This window comes from Anolis sagrei, chromosome 13, assembly GCF_037176765.1.
Source record: "Anolis sagrei isolate rAnoSag1 chromosome 13, rAnoSag1.mat, whole genome shotgun sequence".
Classification (NCBI taxonomy): Eukaryota; Metazoa; Chordata; class Lepidosauria; order Squamata; family Dactyloidae; genus Anolis; species Anolis sagrei.
Window position 1 is genome coordinate 7,529,852 of NC_090033.1, and position 22,190 is coordinate 7,552,041.

General features: G+C 44.0%; 2 protein-coding genes across 3 annotated transcripts in view; one reads left to right on the top strand and one right to left on the bottom strand.

The window, feature by feature from the left end:
* The window catches only part of SPEN (spen family transcriptional repressor), a 72,997-nt gene extending 71,009 nt beyond the window's left edge, over positions 1–1,988 (top strand). The window contains exon 15 of the mRNA XM_067472705.1: positions 708–1,988. Within this exon, the coding sequence (XP_067328806.1) occupies positions 708–839 (132 nt within the window). The 3' untranslated portion in view covers positions 840–1,988. The remainder of the gene's footprint in view (positions 1–707) is intronic.
* Positions 1,635–21,724, bottom strand: ZBTB17 (zinc finger and BTB domain containing 17). Of its 2 annotated transcripts, none has more exons than XM_067472704.1 (15): positions 21,628–21,724; positions 19,399–19,605; positions 17,740–17,928; positions 17,462–17,605; positions 15,759–15,839; positions 15,402–15,670; positions 15,174–15,316; positions 11,797–12,097; positions 11,621–11,708; positions 9,419–9,535; positions 8,203–8,323; positions 6,612–6,742; positions 6,226–6,447; positions 6,060–6,149; positions 1,635–3,846 (listed from the first exon to the last, which is right to left on the bottom strand). In XM_067472704.1, exons 2-15 carry the CDS (start codon positions 19,601–19,603, stop codon positions 3,572–3,574), a joined length of 2,376 nt encoding a protein of 791 aa, XP_067328805.1. In that variant the 5' UTR covers positions 19,604–19,605; positions 21,628–21,724; the 3' UTR covers positions 1,635–3,571. The 2 variants fall into 2 exon arrangements, with proteins under 2 accessions (XP_067328805.1, XP_067328804.1); XM_067472703.1 differs by having other exon boundaries at positions 21,608–21,723.
* Positions 21,725–22,190: the final 466 nt, after the last annotated feature.

Below are 22,190 nucleotides of genomic sequence, written 5' to 3' on the forward strand. Positions count from 1 at the left end.
CTGCTTGTGTGTCCGGAGAGTATGTCCGTGTGCTTTCAGGTCTCTCTCAGAGTGTGTCCGGAGAGTGTGTGCCGCATGCTTTGAGGTGTCTCTCTGCTTGTGTGTCTAGAGAGTGCGTCCGTGTGCTTTGAGGTGTCTCTCTGCTTGTGTAGTGCTGTGCGCTTTGAGATCTTTCTCTGCTTGTGTGTCCAGAGAGTGTGTGCCATGTGATTTGAGGTCTCTCTCTGCTTGTTTCTCCAGAGAGTGTGTGCCGTGTGCTTTGAGGTCTCTCTCTACTTCTGTGTCCGGAGAGTGTGTACTGTGTACTTTGAGGTCTCTCTCTACGAGTGTGTCCGGAGAGTGTGTGCCGTGTGCTTTGAGGTCTCTCTCTGCGAGTGTGTCCGGAGAGTGTGTGCCGTGTGCTTTGAGGTCTCTCTCTGCTTTTGTGTCCGGACAGTATGTGCTGTGTGCTTTGAGGTCTCTCTGCTTGTTTCTCCAGAGAGTGTGTGCCGTGTGCTTTGAGGTCTCTCTCTACAGTTAAGCAACCCATCATTTCCCCTGCAGTTGGTGTACATCCTGCAAAGCCTTTGCCCTCTGCTTCTTCATGGTGTCTCTGAAATGCACACATATGGGTTTCCTTTGCGCATGCGCAACGGAAACCGATACGTGCGAACTTCAGTCTACCAGTCAAAGAAATACGGCTAAGCAACCCATACTTTTCCCCGCAGCCGGCATACGTCCTGCAGATCTTCCCGCCCTGCGAGTTCTCGGAGAACCACCTCTCGCGCCTGGCCCCGGACCTCCTGGCCAGCATCTCCAACATCTCCCCGCACCTGATGATCGTCATCGCCTCGGTCTGAACTTGCGGACTAAAGGACAGACGTGGAACCAAGTCTCCTCCTCCGAGGCCGGGCAGCAAAACAGAGAGAAAGGGATGGACGGGGGCCTGGACCCATCATGGCCGCCAGGAAGTGCCCCTCCCTCCGCGGCCTCCAATGTTTACATGTCGCTCCAGTGAAGAAGCGCCAAGGAGGCAGCCTGGTGCCTCCCTCCCTTCCTCCCGCCGAGGGAAAATAGTAGTTCAAGGAAGGCGCTCTTATTTTTATTTTCGTTTTCAGAATAATAACTTCTAAGAAAAAAAATTATTAAAAAAACACACAAAAAAGAAGGAGCCAGAACTGCCTTTGCACTAAATTAGTGACTTTGGACCTTTGCACAGCTGAAGATATGTTGTGGCGCCCGGATGGCTGTCTCCGTTGACGCGCAGGCACACACTCACTCACACAAGGACAGACCGGCGGGTGGGCGGAGGGACGGCCCAGCGCCGCGGACTTCGATGTCGAGGGGCATTGACACACCCTTTGGACCCACAACCCGCTCCCACCCAGAATTGCCGCAACAGTCGCCGCCTCTTCCTCTTCCTCCACCCGGGATGTACAGTTTACACTGAAATCAAATACGCAAAAAAGGGAGAGCTATTTTTTCCCCTTCCTGGTGGGAAAACAAGCGCAGGACTCCGTGGGTGTGTGTGCGTGTATATATACGTATATATATTATATATATATAAATATATATACATATATTTATATATATATGTATATATATATCTTATCTTAACAAAGTACTGACTTTACGAGAAAAGAAGAGAAATCTGATCCCCACAACATACTTTTTTTTTAATCTGTGCCAAAAAATGTGTTTTCAGAGAAAATCTTATTTTCATACTCAAGACTTTGTATTTGTCACTCATTTGTAAGTGCGCTTCATTTAGACATGGCCCGCCCCTTCCTCCTCCGTCACTTCCTCCTCCTCCTCTTCCCCCCCAGATGTGGAAGTGTTATACACTTGTACAGACTTTGTACCTCCTCCTCTTCCCGGTCCCTGGCCCTCCTCCTCCTCCTCCTCTTCTTCCTCCTCCTAACACTTAATTTATGGAACTGTTTTTCTCAGCGCAGTTTTGTTTTGTGTGTCCATTGGATTACAAGACTTTATTAAAAAATACAAAACAATCCCTGCCTGGGTTGTGCTGAATGCTCCTGAGTCCCTCCTGCGGGCGGGAAATGGCCAGAGGGATCTGCAACCTCTCTTCCGCGTCCCAGCCCAAGCCGAGGGCGCTTTTCCTCGTGCTTTTCCGCTCCCTTGTTGTGACCGGGAAAAAGGCAGAGGAGACCGGGCGGAGGAGGAAGGCCTCCTCCCTCAACCCTGTTGTACAATCCAGATAGCATCGGTCACGTTGAAGACCCTCGATGGAAGTGGCCTCAGTGGGAGTGTCTCAGTCTCTGTAAACGGGGTATGCGCATCTTCTTAGAGTCACGAACGGTTGTGTCTGGGCCACTTTTGGAGGAGGAAAGCCAAGGCCTCGCTCCCTGTGGATCTTCACTGCTTCCGTGGGATCCCTTTCGGAGGAAAGCATTGAAGAGCCCACTTTGCTGTTGCGGGAAGAATCCCAGGAAGGCTGGGTTCCGGTTCAATCGACGCCTTGAAGGAAAGATGCAAGAAAGTCCACGCGAGCAAGGAAGACGTGGGGTTGTGTGGCGCCGCTCGTCTCTCGTCAGCTCGGGTTTGGACGGCAGGAGGTGCCGATTCAAGTGTCCACGAGCGACCTGCCTGACACATAGTGGTTCCGGCCCAATCAACGCCTTGAAGAAACGAAGCAAGTCCTCTGAAAGTCCACAGAAGCAAGGAAGACGTGGGGTTGTGTGGTTGTGTGACCCGCTCGTCTCTCGTCAGCTCGGGTTTGGACGGCAGGAGGTGCCGATTCAAGTGTTCACAAGCGACCCGCCTGACACGTAGTGGTTCCGGCCCAATCAACGCCTTGAAGAAACGAAGCAAGTCCTCTGAAAGTCCACAGAAGCAAGGAAGACGTGGGGTTGTGTGACCCGCTCGTCTCTCGTCAGCTCGGGTTTAGACGGCAGGAGGTGCCGATTCAAGTGTTCACGAGCGACCCGCCTGACACGTAGTGGTTCCGGCCCAATCAACGCCTTGAAGAAACGAAGCAAGTCCTCTGAAAGTCCACAGAAGCAAGGAAGACGTGGGGTTGTGTGGTTGTGTGACCCGCCCGTCTCTCATCAGCTCGGGTTTGGACGGCAGGAGGTGCCGATTCAAGTGTTCACGAGCGACCCGTCTGACACGTAGTGGTTCCGGCCCAATCAACGCCTTGAAGAAACGAAGCAAGTCCTCTGAAAGTCCACAGAAGCAAGGAAGACGTGGGGTTGTGTGACCCGCTCGTCTCTCGTCAGCTCGGGTTTAGACGGCAGGAGGTGCCGATTCAAGTGTTCACGAGCGACCCGCCTGACACGTAGTGGTTCCGGCCCAATCAACGCCTTGAAGAAACGAAGCAAGTCCTCTGAAAGTCCACAGAAGCAAGGAAGACGTGGGGTTGTGTGACCCGCTCGTCTCTCATCAGCTCAGGTTTGGACGGCAGGAGGCTCCGATTCAAGCGTTCACGAGCGAGCCGATCTTCTCTGACTTTATTTCATCTAAATATTCACACAGACGTGTCCTCTCTCCCATATGTAAATACCTCTCTTTACAGCAGGGTTTCCTAGCATCGCCTCTTTTCGGTAGGCAGTAGCCCAGCCGGGGTGTCTGTTCACTCCGCCGCCTGCGGAGCCTCCGCCTCGGCTGCCTCCCCACCGTCCCGTACCCGGAAGAGCAGCTCCGTGGCTGGCAGCACCTGCGCCTCCCCTGCTCCTCCTTGCCAGGCGGTGGCGGCAGCAGAGCTGTACTGCTGGTAGAAGTCCGTGTCGGCCTGGAACATGACCAGGGCCTGGGCCGTGTGGATGCGCACGTGCTGCGCCAGGCTGCTGGCGTCCAGGAACTTCTCCCCGCAGGAGTCGCAGGCGTAGAGGATCTGCGTGTTGGGGTCTGCAGGGTCAAAGGGATGAGGGTGAGGAGGAGGTCAAAGGACAGATTGTAAGACCCTCTCCAAGGATCAAGAGGGTGAAGGCGGCGCACCATTCCCCCAAAAATAGGACCTCGCCGGGCAATAAGCCCTGCCGTGGTGCTCGTAATATCGCCATCACCACCATGTTCATTTCTTCCCCGCCTCCTTGTGCCTCGTAATAAATCCCCACGACCACCAAAATAACTAGACAGACACGTTTCCCGTCACAACACACGATGACGAACGTATTGAGTGATGAAATGACATGAATAGAGTATTAAGTATCAATACGTAATATTATAAATGTATAATATGGAAAAGCAGCCCTCGTGCGTCTGGGAACTCAAATTAATATGACTTGGCCTTATTTTCGGGGAAGTACGGTAGGTGCCTTGAGAAGCCCCCAAAGCGTCAAATGCAGACCCTCCACCCATCATTCCACATATATATTCCACTACTCTTCCCACAGTGCACGCTTTCCTTTGCTCAATACAGAAGGTAGGAATAAAAGGCCTATGGAGAGGACGGGCTGGTGTCCCTCTCTCGTGTGGGGCCACTGCCCCCTTGTGGTCAGATGTATACTCCCATAGGAAGAGCGCAAAGAGACAACTTGCCTCGCCTCGTGGCTCGTAAAAGAAGCCCCACAACCCCCCAAAATAGTCCCCAGACAAAAGGACATGTTTTCCGGTAGCACATCCGTTGCAACATATGATAAAATAATATTAACATCGAATAATTAAATATCAATACATATTAGTGCCTGGTGTGCCCCTCGCATGGCACCGCTGCCCCCTTGTGACCATATATATATATTTCTACTAGGCATGGGAAATCCATGGTTCTAAAGTACTTACAGAACTAACGGGTGCTGGCGCTTTGCTTCTAAAGTGTTACTCAAGTTCTGGTGGTGAAAATATCGGAACTCTAACAAAACTTTCAAAATTTCATTATAAATGAAAGTTCCTAATTGGTTCCGTCATAAAACTTGCCAATAATGAAATTTTGTAAGTTTTGTTAGAGTTCCGAAGCAAAACACTTCAGCAGCAAAGCACCAGCTTTAGTAACACTTCAGAAGCAAAGCACTAGCTTTAGCGACACTTTAGAAACAAAGCGCCAGCTTTAGTAACACTTCAGAAGCAAAGCACTAGCTTTAGTAACACTTTAGAAGCAAAGCACCAGCTTTAGCGACACTTTAGAAACAAAGCGCCAGCTTTAGTAACACTTCAGAAGCAAAGCACTAGCTTTAGTAACACTTTAGAAGCAAAGCACCAGCTTTAGCGACACTTTAGAAACAAAGCGCCAGCTTTAGTAACACTTCAGAAGCAAAGCACTAGCTTTAGTAACACTTTAGAAGCAAAGCACCAGCTTTAGCGACACATTAGAAACAAAGCACCAGCTTTAGTGACACTTTAGAAACAAAGCGCCAGCTTTAGTAACACTTTAGAAGCAAAGCACCAGCTTTAGTGACACTTTAGAAACAAAGCGCCAGCTTTAGTAACACTTCAGAAGCAAAGCACCAGCTTTAGTAACACTTTAGAAGCAAAGCACCAGCTTTAGCGACACTTTAGAAACAAAGCACCAGCTTTAGTAACACTTTAGAAACAAAGCACCAGCTTTAGTAACACTTTAGAAGCAAAGCACCAGCTTTAGTAACACTTTAGAAACAAAGTGCCAGCTTTAGTAACACTTTAGAAGCAAAGCACCAGCTTTAGCGACACTTTAGAAACAAAGCGCCAGCTTTAGTAACACTTCAGAAGCAAAGCACTAGCTTTAGTAACACTTTAGAAGCAAAGCACCAGCTTTAGTAACACTTCAGGAGCAAAGCACCAGCTTTAGCGACACTTTAGAAGCAAAAGACCAAGTTTAGCAACACTTTAGTAACAAAACACCAGCTTTAGTAATACGTTAGAAGCAAAGCACCAGCTTTAGTAACACTTCAGGAGCAAAGCACCAGCTTTAGCAACACTTTAGAAGCAAAAGACCAGGTTTAGCAACACTTTAGTAACAAAGCACCAGCTTTAGCGACACTTTAGAAGCAAAGCATCTTTAGCAACACTTTAGAAGCAAAGCACCACCGCCCTCTAGTTTTGTAAGTACTTTAGGACCATGGATTGACCATGCCTAATTGCTACCATAAGAGGGGGGCGTAAAGTCCTGGAGCAAGGGATGGCTGGAAGACGAGAGAGACCCTTACCGGCTTCCTGCACTTGCTTCACGGCCTTGGTGATCTCCGCCTTCAGGGCCTCTGTCTCGTCCGCCGTGACGGGTGTCGCAACGGGGACCACTGTTGGGGGAGAGAAGGGCTCAGCCGCGCTGCAACGAGGATGGGACACAACCACTTTCCCCCGGCATATACGTGCCTGTGAGCTGCGTGACGGCGGTGGCGGCCAGGGCCTCGGTGGCCAGGGCGACCATCTCGTCGGAGGCCACGGTCACAATGTTGAGCTCGGCCGCCTCGCCGCCCCCGGCCTCCAGCATCTTCATCCCGGCCTTGCCCTGGTGCACCGTCTTGACGTGGGAGCGCAGGTTGTCCACACGGTTGAAACCGCGGCCGCACTTGTCACACAGGAAGGGCTTCTCACCTGCGCACATACACACACACAAAGGGTGTTATGGGTTCCACCTGCTGAGTTCACAGAGGACCTTTTGTGAGTGCAGTTGGGTTGCTACTGGGCCCATAACCCTTGTTGGGTGAGTGGGCCTCCCGCACTTGCCCGTGCTCCCCTCTCCCCGCCCACGGCTTCACCTGTGTGGATGATGATGTGCTTGGAGAGGTCACCCACGTTCACAAAGGCCTTGTTGCAGACGTTGCACTTGTGGGGCCGGATGTTGTCGTGGTGCCGGATGTGGTTGGCCAGCTGGCTGGACTGGACGAACCTGGTGTTTTCCCCTCCCCCCCAAAAAGGGGAAAGCATTCAAACATAGCACATCAGAAGCTTCTAGTGCTGCCCGCATGCACACACTTCAGCCTTCCAGGTGTTATAGGCGGTTAGGAATTATGGGAGTTGAAGTCCAAAATACCTGGAGGCCTCAAGCTTGCCCATGCCTGCTTTGGAAGTTATAGAACAGGCATGGGATGGATGGATGGACAGATAGATGAATGGATGGAGGGATAGATGGATGGATGGACAGTGGGAGGGATAGATGGATGGACAGATAGATGAATGGATGGAGGGATAGATGGATGGATGGACAGTGGGAGGGATAGATGGATGGACAGATAGATGAATGGATGGAGGGATAGATGGATGGATGGACAGTGGGAGGGATAGATGGATGGACAGATAGATGAATGGATGGAGGGATAGATGGATGGATGGACGGTGGGAGGGATAGATGGATGGACAGATAGATGGATGGTAGGAGGGATAGATGGATGGACAGATAGATGAATGGATAGTGGGAGGAATAGATGGATGGAGGGATGGATGGATGGTGGGAGGGATAAATGGATGGACAGATAGATGGATGGAGGGAGGATCAGATGGATGGAGGGAGGGAGGAACAGATGGATGGGCAGATGGATGGATAGATGGATGGATGGATAGATGGTGGGAGGGATAGATAGGATGGACTGATAGATGAATGGATGGAGGGAGGAATAGATGGATGGATGGATGGATGGATGGATGGATGGATGGATGGATGGATGGTGGGAGGAATGGATGAATGGATGGAGGGAGGGCTAGATGGATGGAGGGAGGGCTAGATGGATGGACAGATAGATGAATGGATGGAGGGAGGAATACATGGATGGAGGGATGGATGGATGGTGGGAGGGATAAATGGATGGACAGATAGATGGATGGAGGGAGGATCAGATGGATGGATGGAGGGAGGGAGGGAGGAACAGATGGATGGACAGATGGATGGTGGGAGGGATAGATGGATGGACTGATAGATGAATGGATGGAGGGAGGTATAGATGGATGGATGGATGGATGGATGGACGGTGGGAGGAATAAATGGATGGACAGATAAATGAATGGAGGGATAGATGGATGGAGGGATGGAAGGATAGATGGACGGTGGGAGGAATATGTGGATGAATGGACGGACGGACGGATGGTGGGAGGGATCGATGGGCCCTCAACTCCCACAATACTGGGTTATACCGGGCCCATAACGAAGTTGGCCCACGCCTTTGTCCTCTTGGGCCCTCCCTCCAGGTGTTTTGGACTCCCAACTCCCACAATTCCTAACTGCCAGTAGTCCAAGACACACACAAGGGTCAAGCCGCTGCTAATAAGTTACTCTGCTATGCATTCATGAGGGTCGTTTCTTAATAAGCCCACTCTCTCCCGACAAGGGTTATGGGCCCCTCGGAAGCCGCTCACCTTTTCCCGCAGCGCTCGCAGACGTAGGGCTTCTCGCCAGTGTGCTGCCGCACGTGTGCAATGAGGGAGCTGGCCTGGGTGAAGGCCTTGCCACAGATCAGGCACTGGCAGGGCTTCTCCCCTGCAAGGAAGGCAAGAGAGGCATGAGGAAGCAGCCTTCATGCAGGAAAAGCACAATCTGATCCCTCCCAGCAGGTGGCCACCCAGCCTCTGCTTCAAAGCCTCCAGAGAAGGCTACACGGTTCAATAGATAGGATTATATGGATAGGGAGGGAGATAGGATGGATAACGGGTGGTTGAATAGATAGGAGAAATAGGTAGGTGGATGGTGGGAGGGATAGAGGGATGGGTGCATGGATCAATCGATAGATGTTGGACAAATAAATGGACAGATATAGATAGGTGATGATGGGATATCTATGCATATAGATAGGATAGATGATGGATGGATAGACGGATGGATGGTGGGAGGGATAGATGGATGGTGGGAAGAATAGATGGACAGATGGATGGTGGGAGAAATGGATGGATGGACGATGGGAGGGATAGATGGATAGACAGATATATGAATGGATGGTGAGATAGATGGAGGGATGGATGGATGGTGGAAGGGATAGATGGATGGACAGATAGATGAATGGATGGATAGATGGTGGAATAGATGGATGGACGGATGGACGGATGGATGGGATAGATGGATGGACAGATAGATGAATGGATGGATAGATGGTGGAATAGATGGATGGACGGATGGACGGATGGATGGATGGATGGATGGATGGTGGGAGGGAAAGATGGATGGACAGATGGATGGACGGATGGCTGGACGGTGGGAGGGATAGATGGATGGACAGATGGATGGATGGATGGTGGGAGGAATGGATGGGTGGATATAGATAGATAGATATACAGATAGATAAGTGATAGGATAGAATAGATGATGGATAAATAGAAAAATAGGCAGATAGCACCACAGAGCTGGAAGAGACCACAGGGGCCATCTAGTACAACCCCCTGCCATGCAGGGGAAGCACAATCCGATCCCTACTAGCAGATGGTCATTTAGCCTATTTAAAAGCCTCCAAAGAAGGAGTGTCCATAGGACGCTGAGGCGGCAGAGAGTTCCACTGCTGAACAGCTCTTCCTTTTTGGGTCAGGAAGGCCTTCCTTGCGTTCGGATGCCCCTCCAACCACGGTCCCTCCGCCTGTTTCTGACCTGTGTGGATACGGACGTGGCGCTGCAGCGCTCCCGGGTCGGCGAACTGGCGCTGGCAGTGGACACAGATGTAGGGCTTCTCTCCACTGTGGATGCGCAGGTGCCGCTTGAGGTTACCTGCCAGAGGAAAGAAGCAAGGAAGGAAGAAGGTGAGTGGGACTTTTTCCCAGAAGGCCATGCGCTCCCATGCCCCCTCACCCACCCACCAACTGTAGCCTGCTTTAACCTATACTGTTGGGGATGATGGGAGATACAGAGACGAGAGGAATGTATTTAACAATGCCATATAATAATAATAATGGTAATAATAATAATAATAATAATAATAATAATAATAATAATAACAACACATCTGATGGCTCAAGGCAGGGTATAACAAATTCAAAAACAAATATATATTATTATGTGTAAGTTCAGTGTGAGAGGAGGGTCTGTGAGAGCAAATCTGTTTATCTGCATGAGAAAAAAGCCCAGTGTCAAAGAAAGAGGGAAGTGTAAAAACTTTATTTGTGTTAACACAAATAAGGTTCGACAATTCCCAACAGTTGGCTAGACTGGTTAGTCTCACACTGAACTTACACAGAAGTTTCACACAGGAGCTTTATACAAACAGCAGCCTTCACACTGGAGCCTCCTCTCACACTGAGGCGTTCTCATACTGAGGCCTACTATTTTCACATCATGAGAAGAAAGGAAAGCTTAGAGAAGACATTGATGCTGGAGGAAAAGGAAGGAAAAAGGAAGAGGGGCCGACCAAGGGCAAGATGGATGGATGGCATCCTTGAAGTGACTGGCTTGGCCTTGAAGGAGCTGGGGGTGGTGATGGCCGACAGGGAGCTCTGGCGTGGGCTGGTCCAGGAGGTCACGAAGAGTCGGAAACGACTGAACAAATGAACAACATAATGTAATACAATATACTACTACAAATAATAATACAATATTATAATTATGTATTTTATATTACACGTGTTATTACTAATAATATTACAATATAATGGTATAGTACAATATAGTAATATATAATACTGATATTATGCTATGCTAATAATATAATATATTGTATGTATTTATATCTTGTAAGCCGCTCTGAGTGCCCTTTGGGGTGAGAAGGGCGGCATATAAATGCTGTAAATAAATAATTAAACGAACAAACACTGAGGCCTATCTCACACTGAGGCCTCTCTCAGACTGACGCCGCTCAAACATCTTCCCTATCGTCTCAAGGGGGGAAATCACGCTGTTCCTCCCTCAATTCCTGGCCGTGTGTTTATTTATCTATGTAAATTATACTGGAGCTTCCTCTCACACTGAGGCGTTCTCATACTGAGGCCTTCTTCTCACACTGAGGGCTCTCTCAGACTGACACCGCTCAAACATCTTCCCTATCGTCTCAAGGGGGGAAATCACGCTGTTCCTCCCTCAATTCCTGGGCATGTGTTTATTTAGCTATGTAAATTATACTGGAGCTTCCTCTCACACTGAGGCGTTCTCATACTGAGGCCTTCTTCTCACACTGAGGGCTCTCTCAGACTGACGCCGCTCAAACATCTTCCCTATCTTCTCAAGGGGGGAAATCACGCTGTTCCTCCCTCAATTCCTGGGCGTGTGTTTATTTATCTATGTAAATTATACTGGAGCTTCCTCTCACACTGAGGCGTTCTCATACTGAGGCCTTCTTCCCACACTGAGGGCTCTCTCAGACCGATGCCGCTTAAACATCTTCCCTATCTTCTCAAGGGGGGAAATCACGCTGTTCCTCCCTCAATTCCTGGCCGTGTGTTTATTTATCTATGTAAATTATACTGGAGCTTCCTCTCACACTGAGGCGTTCTCATACTGAGGCCTTCTTCTCACACTGAGGGCTCTCACATTCTGACGCCGCTCAAACATCTTCCCTATCGTCTCAAGGGGGGAAATCACGCTGTTCCTCCCTCAATTCCTGGGCGTGTGTTTATTTATCTATGTAAATTATACTGGAGCTTCCTCTCACACTGAGGCGTTCTCATACTGAGGCCTACTAACACTATTTCCACATCATGGGAAGAAAGGAAAGCTTAGAGAAGACAATGATGCTGAATGGCCCCTGGGATCTCTTTCAACTAGGATTCTATCTGCTAGTAGGCTGTTAGGAATGGTGGGAGTTGAAGTCCAAAACACCTGGAAGGAGGGCCAAAGTGTGATTGAGCTAGCAAGATCCCCTACCGGAGGTGGTGAACTGCTTCCCGCACTGGCGGCACTTGAGCGGTCCGTCAGCGATGTGGATCTTCAGGTGGGCCTTGAGGTTCCCCACCTGTGGAGGGGAGAGAGAGGGTGGATTGAACAGGGGGGTGCCCCCCGCCGAGAAGTGGCCCCGCCTCCCGAACGCCCCCCCTGCGCACCTGGTTGAACTTTTTCTCGCAGTGGGGGCACTTGTGCTCCTTGCCGGCGTCGTGGGTCTCGAGGTGGCGCATCTTGGAGGTGGGGTCCGAGAAGGAGCGCCCGCAGAAGTCGCAGCGGTAGGGCTTCTCCCCGCTGTGGACCAGCTGGTGGCGCTTGAGGTTCCCCGAGGTGGTGAAGAGCTTCCCACAGTCCTCGCAGCGGTACTTGGCCTCGCCCGTGTGGCGCTTCTTGTGCAGGTTCAGCAAGCTCACCAGGCGGTAGCTCTTCCCACACTCCTCGCAGCTGTAGGGCTTCAGCGGGCTGCAAACAAGGGGGGTACCAATGAACTAAGGGGGCTTTGGGGCCACTTCACCCCTCCTCAGCCTGCCTTGATGGGAGCCAGACCTCCTCTTACACTCCCATACACACCCATGACATCGGTTCTGCTCCCATTACACCAGGATCCACCCAACCTTTATGCTCTCATTCATTCCCTTCCCTTCCGCTCCCAATTCAGTAATAATTTTATAATATAAAAGTACAACAAAATTATAAAATGTTATCATAATTTTATATTATAAAATTATATAAAATTATTATAATTTTATACAATTTTATAATATAAAATTATAACATAACAATTATAATTTTATGTAATTTTATAATATAAAATTATAATAACGATTATAATAGTTATTATAATTTTATTATAGCTGGCCCTGCTATAATAATAAAATTATAATAACAAATTTATATTATATTATTATATTATATAAGCATTCGCATGGCTACTTCATAGTATTGCAATATTGTTGCTATATAATTTATTATATTATAGCACTATAAGTATTAATATTTTATAGTACTCCATTATTATTATATTATCATTGGTATTAATATTTTAAAGTATTTCATTATTATTTATATTTTATTTTTATGCTATTTTATATTATTATGTAAGTATATGTATGTGTTAGTACTAATATTGTATACTGTTACATTATTTTATAATTTATTATATTATTTATACTGTTAATTATTATTAATTTACAATTTGTTATATTATTATATAAATATTAGTATTGATATTTTAAAGTATTACATTGATATTTTTTATTATATAATTACAGCATTACATTATTATATTTTATATTATTATTATACAAGTATTAGTATAATTATAGTATGGTATTATAATATTCAATAACAAACATAATATGTATATATAATATATTTTATAATATATGTTATTATTTTTAGATTATACAAGTATTAGCGTTAATATTTTATAGTATTATTCTTAATTTCATTATTATTATATATAAATATTGCATATATGTATTACATATAATTTATACTATAATAAATATTATTTTATTATATTATTTTAAAAATTATTTTATATTGTATACACAAGTATTCATATTCATATTAATATTTTATAGTATTATTTTTAATAAATGCATTGGGAGCCCCCGGTGGCGCAGTGGGTTAAACCCCTCTGCCGGCAGGACTGAAGACCAACAGGTCGCTGGTTGGAATCCGGAGAGAGGCGGATGAGCTCCCTCTGTCAGCTCCAGCTCCCCAAGCAGGGACATGAGAGAAGCCTCCCACAAGGATGATAAAAACATCAAATCATCCGGGCGTCTCCTGGGCAACGTCCTTGCAGACGGCCAATTCTCTCACATCAGAAGCGACTTGCAGTTTTTCAAGTCACTCCTGACATGAAAAAATAAATAAATAAATGCATTATAATATATTATTACATATTAAATATTATACATTAATTTATTATATTATTTTAAAAATTATTATTTTTATATTATTATACAAATATTTGTATTAATGTTTTATAATATTATTAATATTATTATTATATACATAATGATATTTATACGTTATACTACATATATTAGGATATATATTATTTTATTTTATTAACAATTTTTATGATTCTCTATTTTACATTATTATACAAGTATTAGTATTAATATTTCATAGTGTTATTAGTATATTTAATTAATATACTAATAACACTATGAAATATTAATACTAACACTTGTATAATAATATAAAATAGAGAATCATAATCATAATTGTTAATAAATAAAATAATATATATAATCATAATTTTAAGTAAAATCATAAAATAATATATGCATCATAAGCTATTATAGAATATATATATATATAATTTATTTATATATATATTATATAATAGCTTATGATGCATATATTATTTTATTATTTTACTTAAAATTATGATTATATATATTATTTATTAACAATTATTATTATGATTCTCTATGTTATTATACAAGTATTAGTATTATATATATATATATTATATAATAGCTTATGATGCATATATTATTTTATTATTTTACTTAAAATTATGATTATACATATTATTTTATTTATTAACAATTATTATTATGAATCTCTATATTATTATACAAGTATTAGTATTATATATATATATATTATAATAGCTTATGATGCATATATTATTTTATTATTTTACTTAAAATTATGATTATATATATTATTTTATTTATTAACAATTATTAGTATGATTCTCTATATTATTATACAAGTATTAGTATTATATATATATATATATATATATATATATATATATATATATTATAATAGCTTACGGTGCATATATTATTTTATTATTATACTTAAAATTATGATTATATATATTATTTTATTTATTAACAATTATGATTATGATTCTCTATATTATTATACAAGTATTAGTATTATATATATATATATATATATATATATATATATATATATATATATTATAATAGCTTATGGTGCATATATTATTTTATTATTTTACTTAAAATTATGATTGTATATATTATTTTATTTATTAACAATTATGATTATGATTCTCTATATTATTATACAAGTATTAGTATTATATATATATATATATATATAAATATATATTATATAATAGCTTATGATGCATATATTATTTTATTATTTTACTTAAAATTATGATTGTATATATTATTTTATTTATTAACAATTATGATTATGATTCTCTATATTATTATACAAGTATTAGTATTATATATATTATAATAGCTTATGATCCATATATTATTTTATTATTTTACTTAAAATTATGATTATATATATTATTTTATTTATTAACAATTATTATTATGATTATATTATTATACAAGTATTAGTAATATATATATATATATATATATTATATAATAGCTTATGATGCATATATTATTTTATTATTTTACTTAAAATTATTATGATTATCCTATATTATTGTACAAGTACTCATATTAACATGTTGTATTATTATTATTATTATTATTATTGAATCTATATACGTGGTTGGCGACCCCGGTGGTACCTGTGTGTCTTCTCGTGGGCCTTGCAGGCGGCCGGGTCGGAGAAGGCTTTGCTGCACTCCTGGCAAGAGAAGGGCTTCTCCCCGGTGTGGATGCGGATGTGGCGCTTGAAGTTCCCTGTGTGCGTGAACTCCTTCCCACAGTCCTGGTGGAGGGGATCGCGGGGTCACCAACGTATGCTGAGTTCATGGGGTCCCCCCCACCGCCCGCTGTCCGATCGGGGTCCTCACCTCGCACTTGTGCGTGACGGACCCATAGGTCTTGGACTCGGTCCGGTCGCTGTAGGTCCCCGAGCGCAGGAGGCGGGACTCCCCCGCGCTCTCCTGCCCGGAGTCGCTCCCCTCGGCCTCGTCCACCTTGGCCCGCTTGGCCTCCGAGGAAAGCTCTTCATCGTCCTCCTCCTCCTCTTCGTCCTCTTCCTCGTCAACGTCGTCGTCCTCCTCCTCCTGTCCCTCCAGCTCCACCTCCATCTCAGCCGGGACCTTCACGGCCGTCGGTTCTGGATAGGCAGAGGAAGGCGCTGAGGGAACCCACCCACTGGAGCCCACAAACGGATTGCGCCATTGCCCTCACAGCCCCCCACTCACCCTTCAAAGGTAGGCCTTCTGTTGTGACGCCGGGCTCCTCCTTGGCCTTGTCGTCCGCTTCTTCGTCTGTCTTCTCTGCAGCTGGGAAGAGAGCGGGGCCATCACAAAGCAGGCCATGCTTCTCACCCAAGAGGTGCTCCTTCTAAAATTCCTCGAAGTCAACCCCACACTGCCCAAGTCTGCAGTCCTCAATGAGGGACACTTAGTTAGCTTTAGAACATTCCCCTTAAGTCTCGAACGTCAGTTGGAATGCATCTATTTCAGGCCGTGGCAAACTTTGGCCCTCCCTCCAGGTGTTTTGGACTTCGGCTCCCACAATTCCTAACCCAACAAGAGTTATGGGCCCAGTAAAGCCCAGGATTGTGGGAGCTGAATTCTAAACACTTGGAGGGCCCATACCGGAGCTTAGACACAATTCTTTCCTATCTGGGAACGTGGATCTTATTTGTAAACAAACCCTTTTTGGTGACTTCAAACTCTGCCTCTTTGCCCGCTAAGCTCAATAATTCTTTTGCAGCCACACAGCACTCCAACATTTCACTTACTCAATAAAGTATCCTGTTTGTGTTTTTGGATTTTGGGTGCTCTGCCGTTTTAGGAAAATCCCCTAACGCAAATAACACGCAGCCGCTGACCTGTCTCCTTGCCGAGTGCATGGCCTTCCTCCTCCTCCTCCACACAACACTCCAACTTTCTGCTTACTCAATCCTGTTTCTGTTTTTAGATTTTGGGTGCTCTATTGTTTTGGGAGAATCCCCTAACGCAAATAACATGCAACCGCTGACCTGTCTACTTGCCGTGTGCATGGGCTTCCTCCTCCTCCCTCCGCCACAAAGCACTCCAACTTTCCGCTTACTCAATAAAGTACCGTTTGTGTTTTTGGATTTTGGGTGCTCTGCCATTTCAGGAGAATCCCCTAACGCAAATAACATGCAACCGCTGACCTGTCTCCTTGCTGTGTGCATGGGCTTCCTCCTCCTCTGCCACACAACACTCCAACTTTCCGCTTACTCAATAAAGTATCCTGTTTATGTTTTTGGATTTTGGGTGCTCTGTTGTTTTGGGAGAATCCCCTAATGCAAATAACACACAACTGCTGACCTGTCTCCTTGCTGTGTGCATGGGCTTCCTCCTCCTCCGCCACACAACACTCCAACTTTTCGCTTACTCAATAAAGTATCCTGTTTGTGCTTTTGGATTTTGGGTGCTCTGCCATTTCGGGAGAATCCTCTAATGCAAATAACACGCAACCGCTGACCTGTCTCCTTGCCGTGTGCATGGGCTTCCTCCTCCGCCGCCACAAAGCACACCAACTTTCCACTTACTCAATATAATATCTGGTTTGTGTTTTTGGATTTTGGGTGCTCTCCCGTTTCGGGAGAATCCCCTAACGCAAATAACACGCAGCCGCTGACCTGTCTACTTGCCGAGTGGATGGGCTATCTCCTCTTCCTCCGCACAACACTCCAACTTTCTGCTTACTCAATCCTGTTCATGTTTTTGGATTTTGGGTGGTCTGCCGTTTCAGGAGAATCCCCTAACGCAAATAACACGCAACTGACCTGTCTCCTTGCCATGTGAATGGGCTTCCTCCTCTTCCACACAACACTCCAACTTTCTGCTTACTCAATCCTGTTTGTGTTTTTGGATTTTGGGTGCTCTGCTGTTTTGGGAGAATCCCCTAACACGAATAACACACAGACCTGTCTCCTTGCTGAGTGCATGGTCTTCCTCCTCCTCCTCGTCCACGGCTTCAGGTTCTTGAGGGGTGCACGGGGAGGCCTCCCCTTCCTTGATGGTGGCTTCCGCTGCTTCCTCCGCGGGGCCACCAGAACCCTTGTCGTGCCCTGGAAAGCATGGCCCCCTTGTCAAGAGGAGGACCCAACCGTTCCCATCCCCACGCCTTTCCCCTCTTTTCTCTCCACGGAAAGAGACCCAAAGCCAGACAATGGTATCCCAGTTCCCCCCAGGGGTGCCTTACCTGCTGCCTGGGGGGCCTGGGGACCAGGGGAAGAGGGCCCAGCACCCGCAGCCAGGGCCCGGAGGGAGTGGCAGGCGCTGATGACCTCCTGCATCTGGAGGAGGCCGGCCACCGCCAAGACGTCCTCCACGTTCTCCGGGCTCAGGCTCAGCTTTGCCGTGTACATGAACTCCAGCACCCGCTCCAGGCCTAAAGGAAGGGGAAAGGGCCGGGCATAAGGACTGCAATCTCCCTGCCCCACTGCATTCAGTGGGGCAGGGAGGGGCTGGAGGGAGTCTAATATTGTATAATATTGTTAGTAGTATAATATTATTAGTAGTATAATATAATATTACACTATAATATTCTAGTGTTAGTAGGCCTCAGTATGAGAACGCCTCAGTGTGAGAGGAAGCTCCAGTATTATTACATTATAATATAAATATTAGTAATATTACATGTAATATAAAATATATAATTATTATATTGTATTATTATTAGTAGTATAATATTGTATTACAATATAATATTATAAATAGAGTTAGTAGGCCTCAGTATGAGAGCTTCCTCAGGGTGAGAGGAAGCTCCAGTATTATTATTATTATATTGTATTACACTATAATATTCTAAATAGTGTTAGTAGGCCTCAGTATGAGAATGCCTCAGTGTGAGAGGAAGCTCCAGTATTATTACTATTATATTGTATTACATTATAATATAAATATTAGTAATATTACATGTCATATAAAATATATAATTATAATATTGTATTATTATTAGTAGTATAATATTGTATTACATATTATAGTTAGTAGGCCTCAGTATGAGAACGCCTCAGTGTGAGAGGAAGCTCCAGTATGACATTATAATACCAATATTAGTAATATTACATGTAATATAAAATATATAATTATAATATTGTATTATTAGTATTAGTATAATATTGTATTACACTATAATATTCTAAATAGTGTTAGTAGGCCTCAGTATGAGAACGCCTCAGTGTGAGAGGAAGCTCCAGTATTATTACATTATAATATAAATATTAGTAATATTACATGTAATATAAAATATATAATTATAATATTGTATTATTAGTAGTAGTATAATATTGTTTTACACTAGATTATAGTGTTAGTAGGCCTCAGTATGAGAACGCCTCAGTGTGAGAGAAAGCTCCAGTATTATTAGTATTATATTGTATTACATTATAATACAAATATTAGTAATATTACATGTAATATAAAATATATAATTATTATATTGTATAATATTATAAATAGTGTTAGTAGGCCTCAGTATGAGAATGCCTCAGTGTGAGAGGAAGCTCCAGTATTATTAGTATAATATTGTATTACACTGTAATATTATAAATAGTGTTAGTAGGCTTCAGTATGAGAATGCCTCAGTGTGAGAGGAAGCTCCAGTATTATTAGTATTATAATATATATAAATATTATGTGTATATACAATATATTATATTATTAGCATAGCACAGTACGATAGTGCAAATAATAAATAGTGCAAATAATAAATAGTACAGTCCAATATAGTGATATATAATACTAAAATTGTGCTGAGCGAATAATATATTGTCCTGTATATACATTATTGGTCTTATTACATGACAGTGTTATTGTTTCCGCTCAGGAGGGCGTTGCGGATGTCGAGGCGCACTACCTGCGGCGTTGCGGATGTCGAGGCGCACAACGTCCCTCTGGGAGGCGAAGAGGGAGCGCAGGTAGGCGCTGCAGGCGGCCAGGACGGCCTTGTGGGCCTTGAAGTCGATGCCGTCCACCACCACGGCGCAGTCACACAGCAGGCCCTGCTCACGCTGCTGGTTCAGCTGCTCCAGCACTTGCTGGCTGTGCAAGGGGAAGTCCATGGCTGCAGCAGGACGGAAGGGGACAACGACAACAACAATAGAACCATACAATCCTAGAGTTGGAAGGAAACCCCAAAGGTCATCCAGTCCAACCCCCCTTCCGCCAGGCAGGAAGGGACCCCATCCAAGCCCTCCCAAAAGATAGCCATGATGATGATGACACCATAATAGTACTAATTGTAAAAGAGAAGATAATGGAATAGAATAAACTGTAATAATACAATATGCTAATGAAATAATTATTGAAGAAGATAATATAATGGAACAGAATAAACTATAATAAGATGAGATACTTATAATAGAAGAAGATAATATAATGGAGCAAACTATAGTAAGATAATATAGTTTGGGTTTTTTCCCCTGTGTCAGAAACTGCAAGTTGCTTCTGGTGTGAGAGAATTGGCCATTGCAAGGATGTTTTGATGTTTTACCATCCTTGTGGGAGGCTTCTCTCATGTCCCCGCATGGGGAGCTGGAGCTGACAGAGGGAGCTCAACCTTCTCTCTCACTGACCTGTCAGTTCTCAGTCCTGCTGACACAAGGTTTCAACCCACTGCGTCATTGTGGGCTCCATATAATAATATAGTATTAATATAATAATATAATAAAATAATATGTAATAATACTCCCTATAACATAATATGATATAATATGATTGTTGTTGTTGTTCATTCGTTCAGTCGTTTCCAACTCTTCGTGACTTCATGGACCAGCCCACGCCAGAGCTCCCTGTCGGCCGTCACCACCCCCAGCTCCTTCAAGGTCAATCCAGTCACTTCAAGGATCCCATCCATCCATAATATGATAATATAAGAAAATAGTAATATATAATAATACTCCCTATAATCATAATATAATATGATAATAATATAGGAAAATAAAAATATATAATAATACTTCCTATAATAATAATATAATAATAGAACAATAATACAGGAAAATAATAATATATAATAATATGCATTATAATATAATATAATAATATAGGAAAATAAAAATATATAATAATACTTCCCATAATAATATAATAATAATATGACAATACAGGAAAATAATAATATATAATAATACTCATAATATAATATAATAACACTATAAGAAACTAGTAATATATAATAATATAATATAATATGATAATATAATACAGTAGTAATATATATAGTAATACTCCCTATAGTATAATAGTATAATAAAATGATAATAATACAGGAAAATAATAATATATAGTAATACTCATCATATAATAAGATAACACTACAAGAAACTAGTAATATATAATATAATATGATAATAATATAATATACTAGTAATATATATAGTAATATTCCCTATAGTACTAATAAAATGATAATTTAAGAAAATAATAATATATAATAATACTCCCTATATTATAATAATATAGTAATAATATAATATGATAATACTAGAAAATAATACATAATAATATATAATAATGATATATGACACCAATAATACTAATCATATGTTCATATATAATAATATAATGATGATAATAATCATAATAGTAACAATAATAGAAGATAATATAGTGGAATAGAATAAACTATAATAATAATGTGACAATAGCATAGTACTAATTATGTGTATAATAATAATAATGTAATAATACTATAATAGGGTTCAAGTTTTGCAACATAGCAGAATAATAATAATCATAGGTCATGGCCACCTGCCTCTTCCAACTCTAGATCTCTCTCGCTCTCCTATGCTGCCTAAGGCTGGACGGGCCTCTGTCGGGAGGGTTCTGCTGGTGCCTTTCCAGCCCCCGCTCTCTCTCTCTCTCTCTGGCTGGCTGTCTTGCCTGGGGAGGGGGCGGGGCCTGGGCCTGTCAGTCAGCCGAGGCGCGGCCTACTTGTGGGCCTCAAGCCTTCCTTTCCCGGTGAAGGAAGGCCCCGACCTTTCCCTTGAGGGTGCCGCCCCTCCCCGCCCCCCCGGCCCCTCCCCCAAACAAAGCCCCCCCCGGCCCCCTCCCCTCCCTCTCACCGGCCATCCCGGCGCCTCACATCATCCCGAGCTCAGGCGGACGCGGAAGAGACAAAGGGCGCCGCCATCTTGAGACCGGGCGGAAGCGGACTCCGAGGAGGAGGAGGAGCCGCCGTCACTCTCTTCCGCAACGGCGCGCGCAGCCAGCCACCACGGGGCTGTGGATCTCCTTTTCGTTCTCCCTCCCGCCCTCACTTTCTCAGCTGCGCACGCGCAGAGGTTGCTCCGCCCCGGCCGCCATGACACTAGAGGCAATCCTTCCCTCGCTCTCTCCCATCTGCGCACGCGCAGGGTTTGCACCGCCCCGGCCGCCATGACACTAGAGGCAATCCTTCCCCGCTCTCCCTCCCATCTGCGCACGCGCAGGAGTTGCTCTGCCCAGGCCGCCATGACACTAGAGGCAATCCTTCCCTCTCTCTCTCTCTCTCTCCCATCGGCGCACGCTCAGGAGTTGCTCCGCCCTTGCCGCCATGACACCAGAGGCAATCCTTCCCTCGCTCTTTCTCTCATCTGCGCAGGCGTAGGGGTTGCTCCGCCCCGGCCGCCATGACACTAGAGGCAATCCGTCGATTGCTCTCTCTCC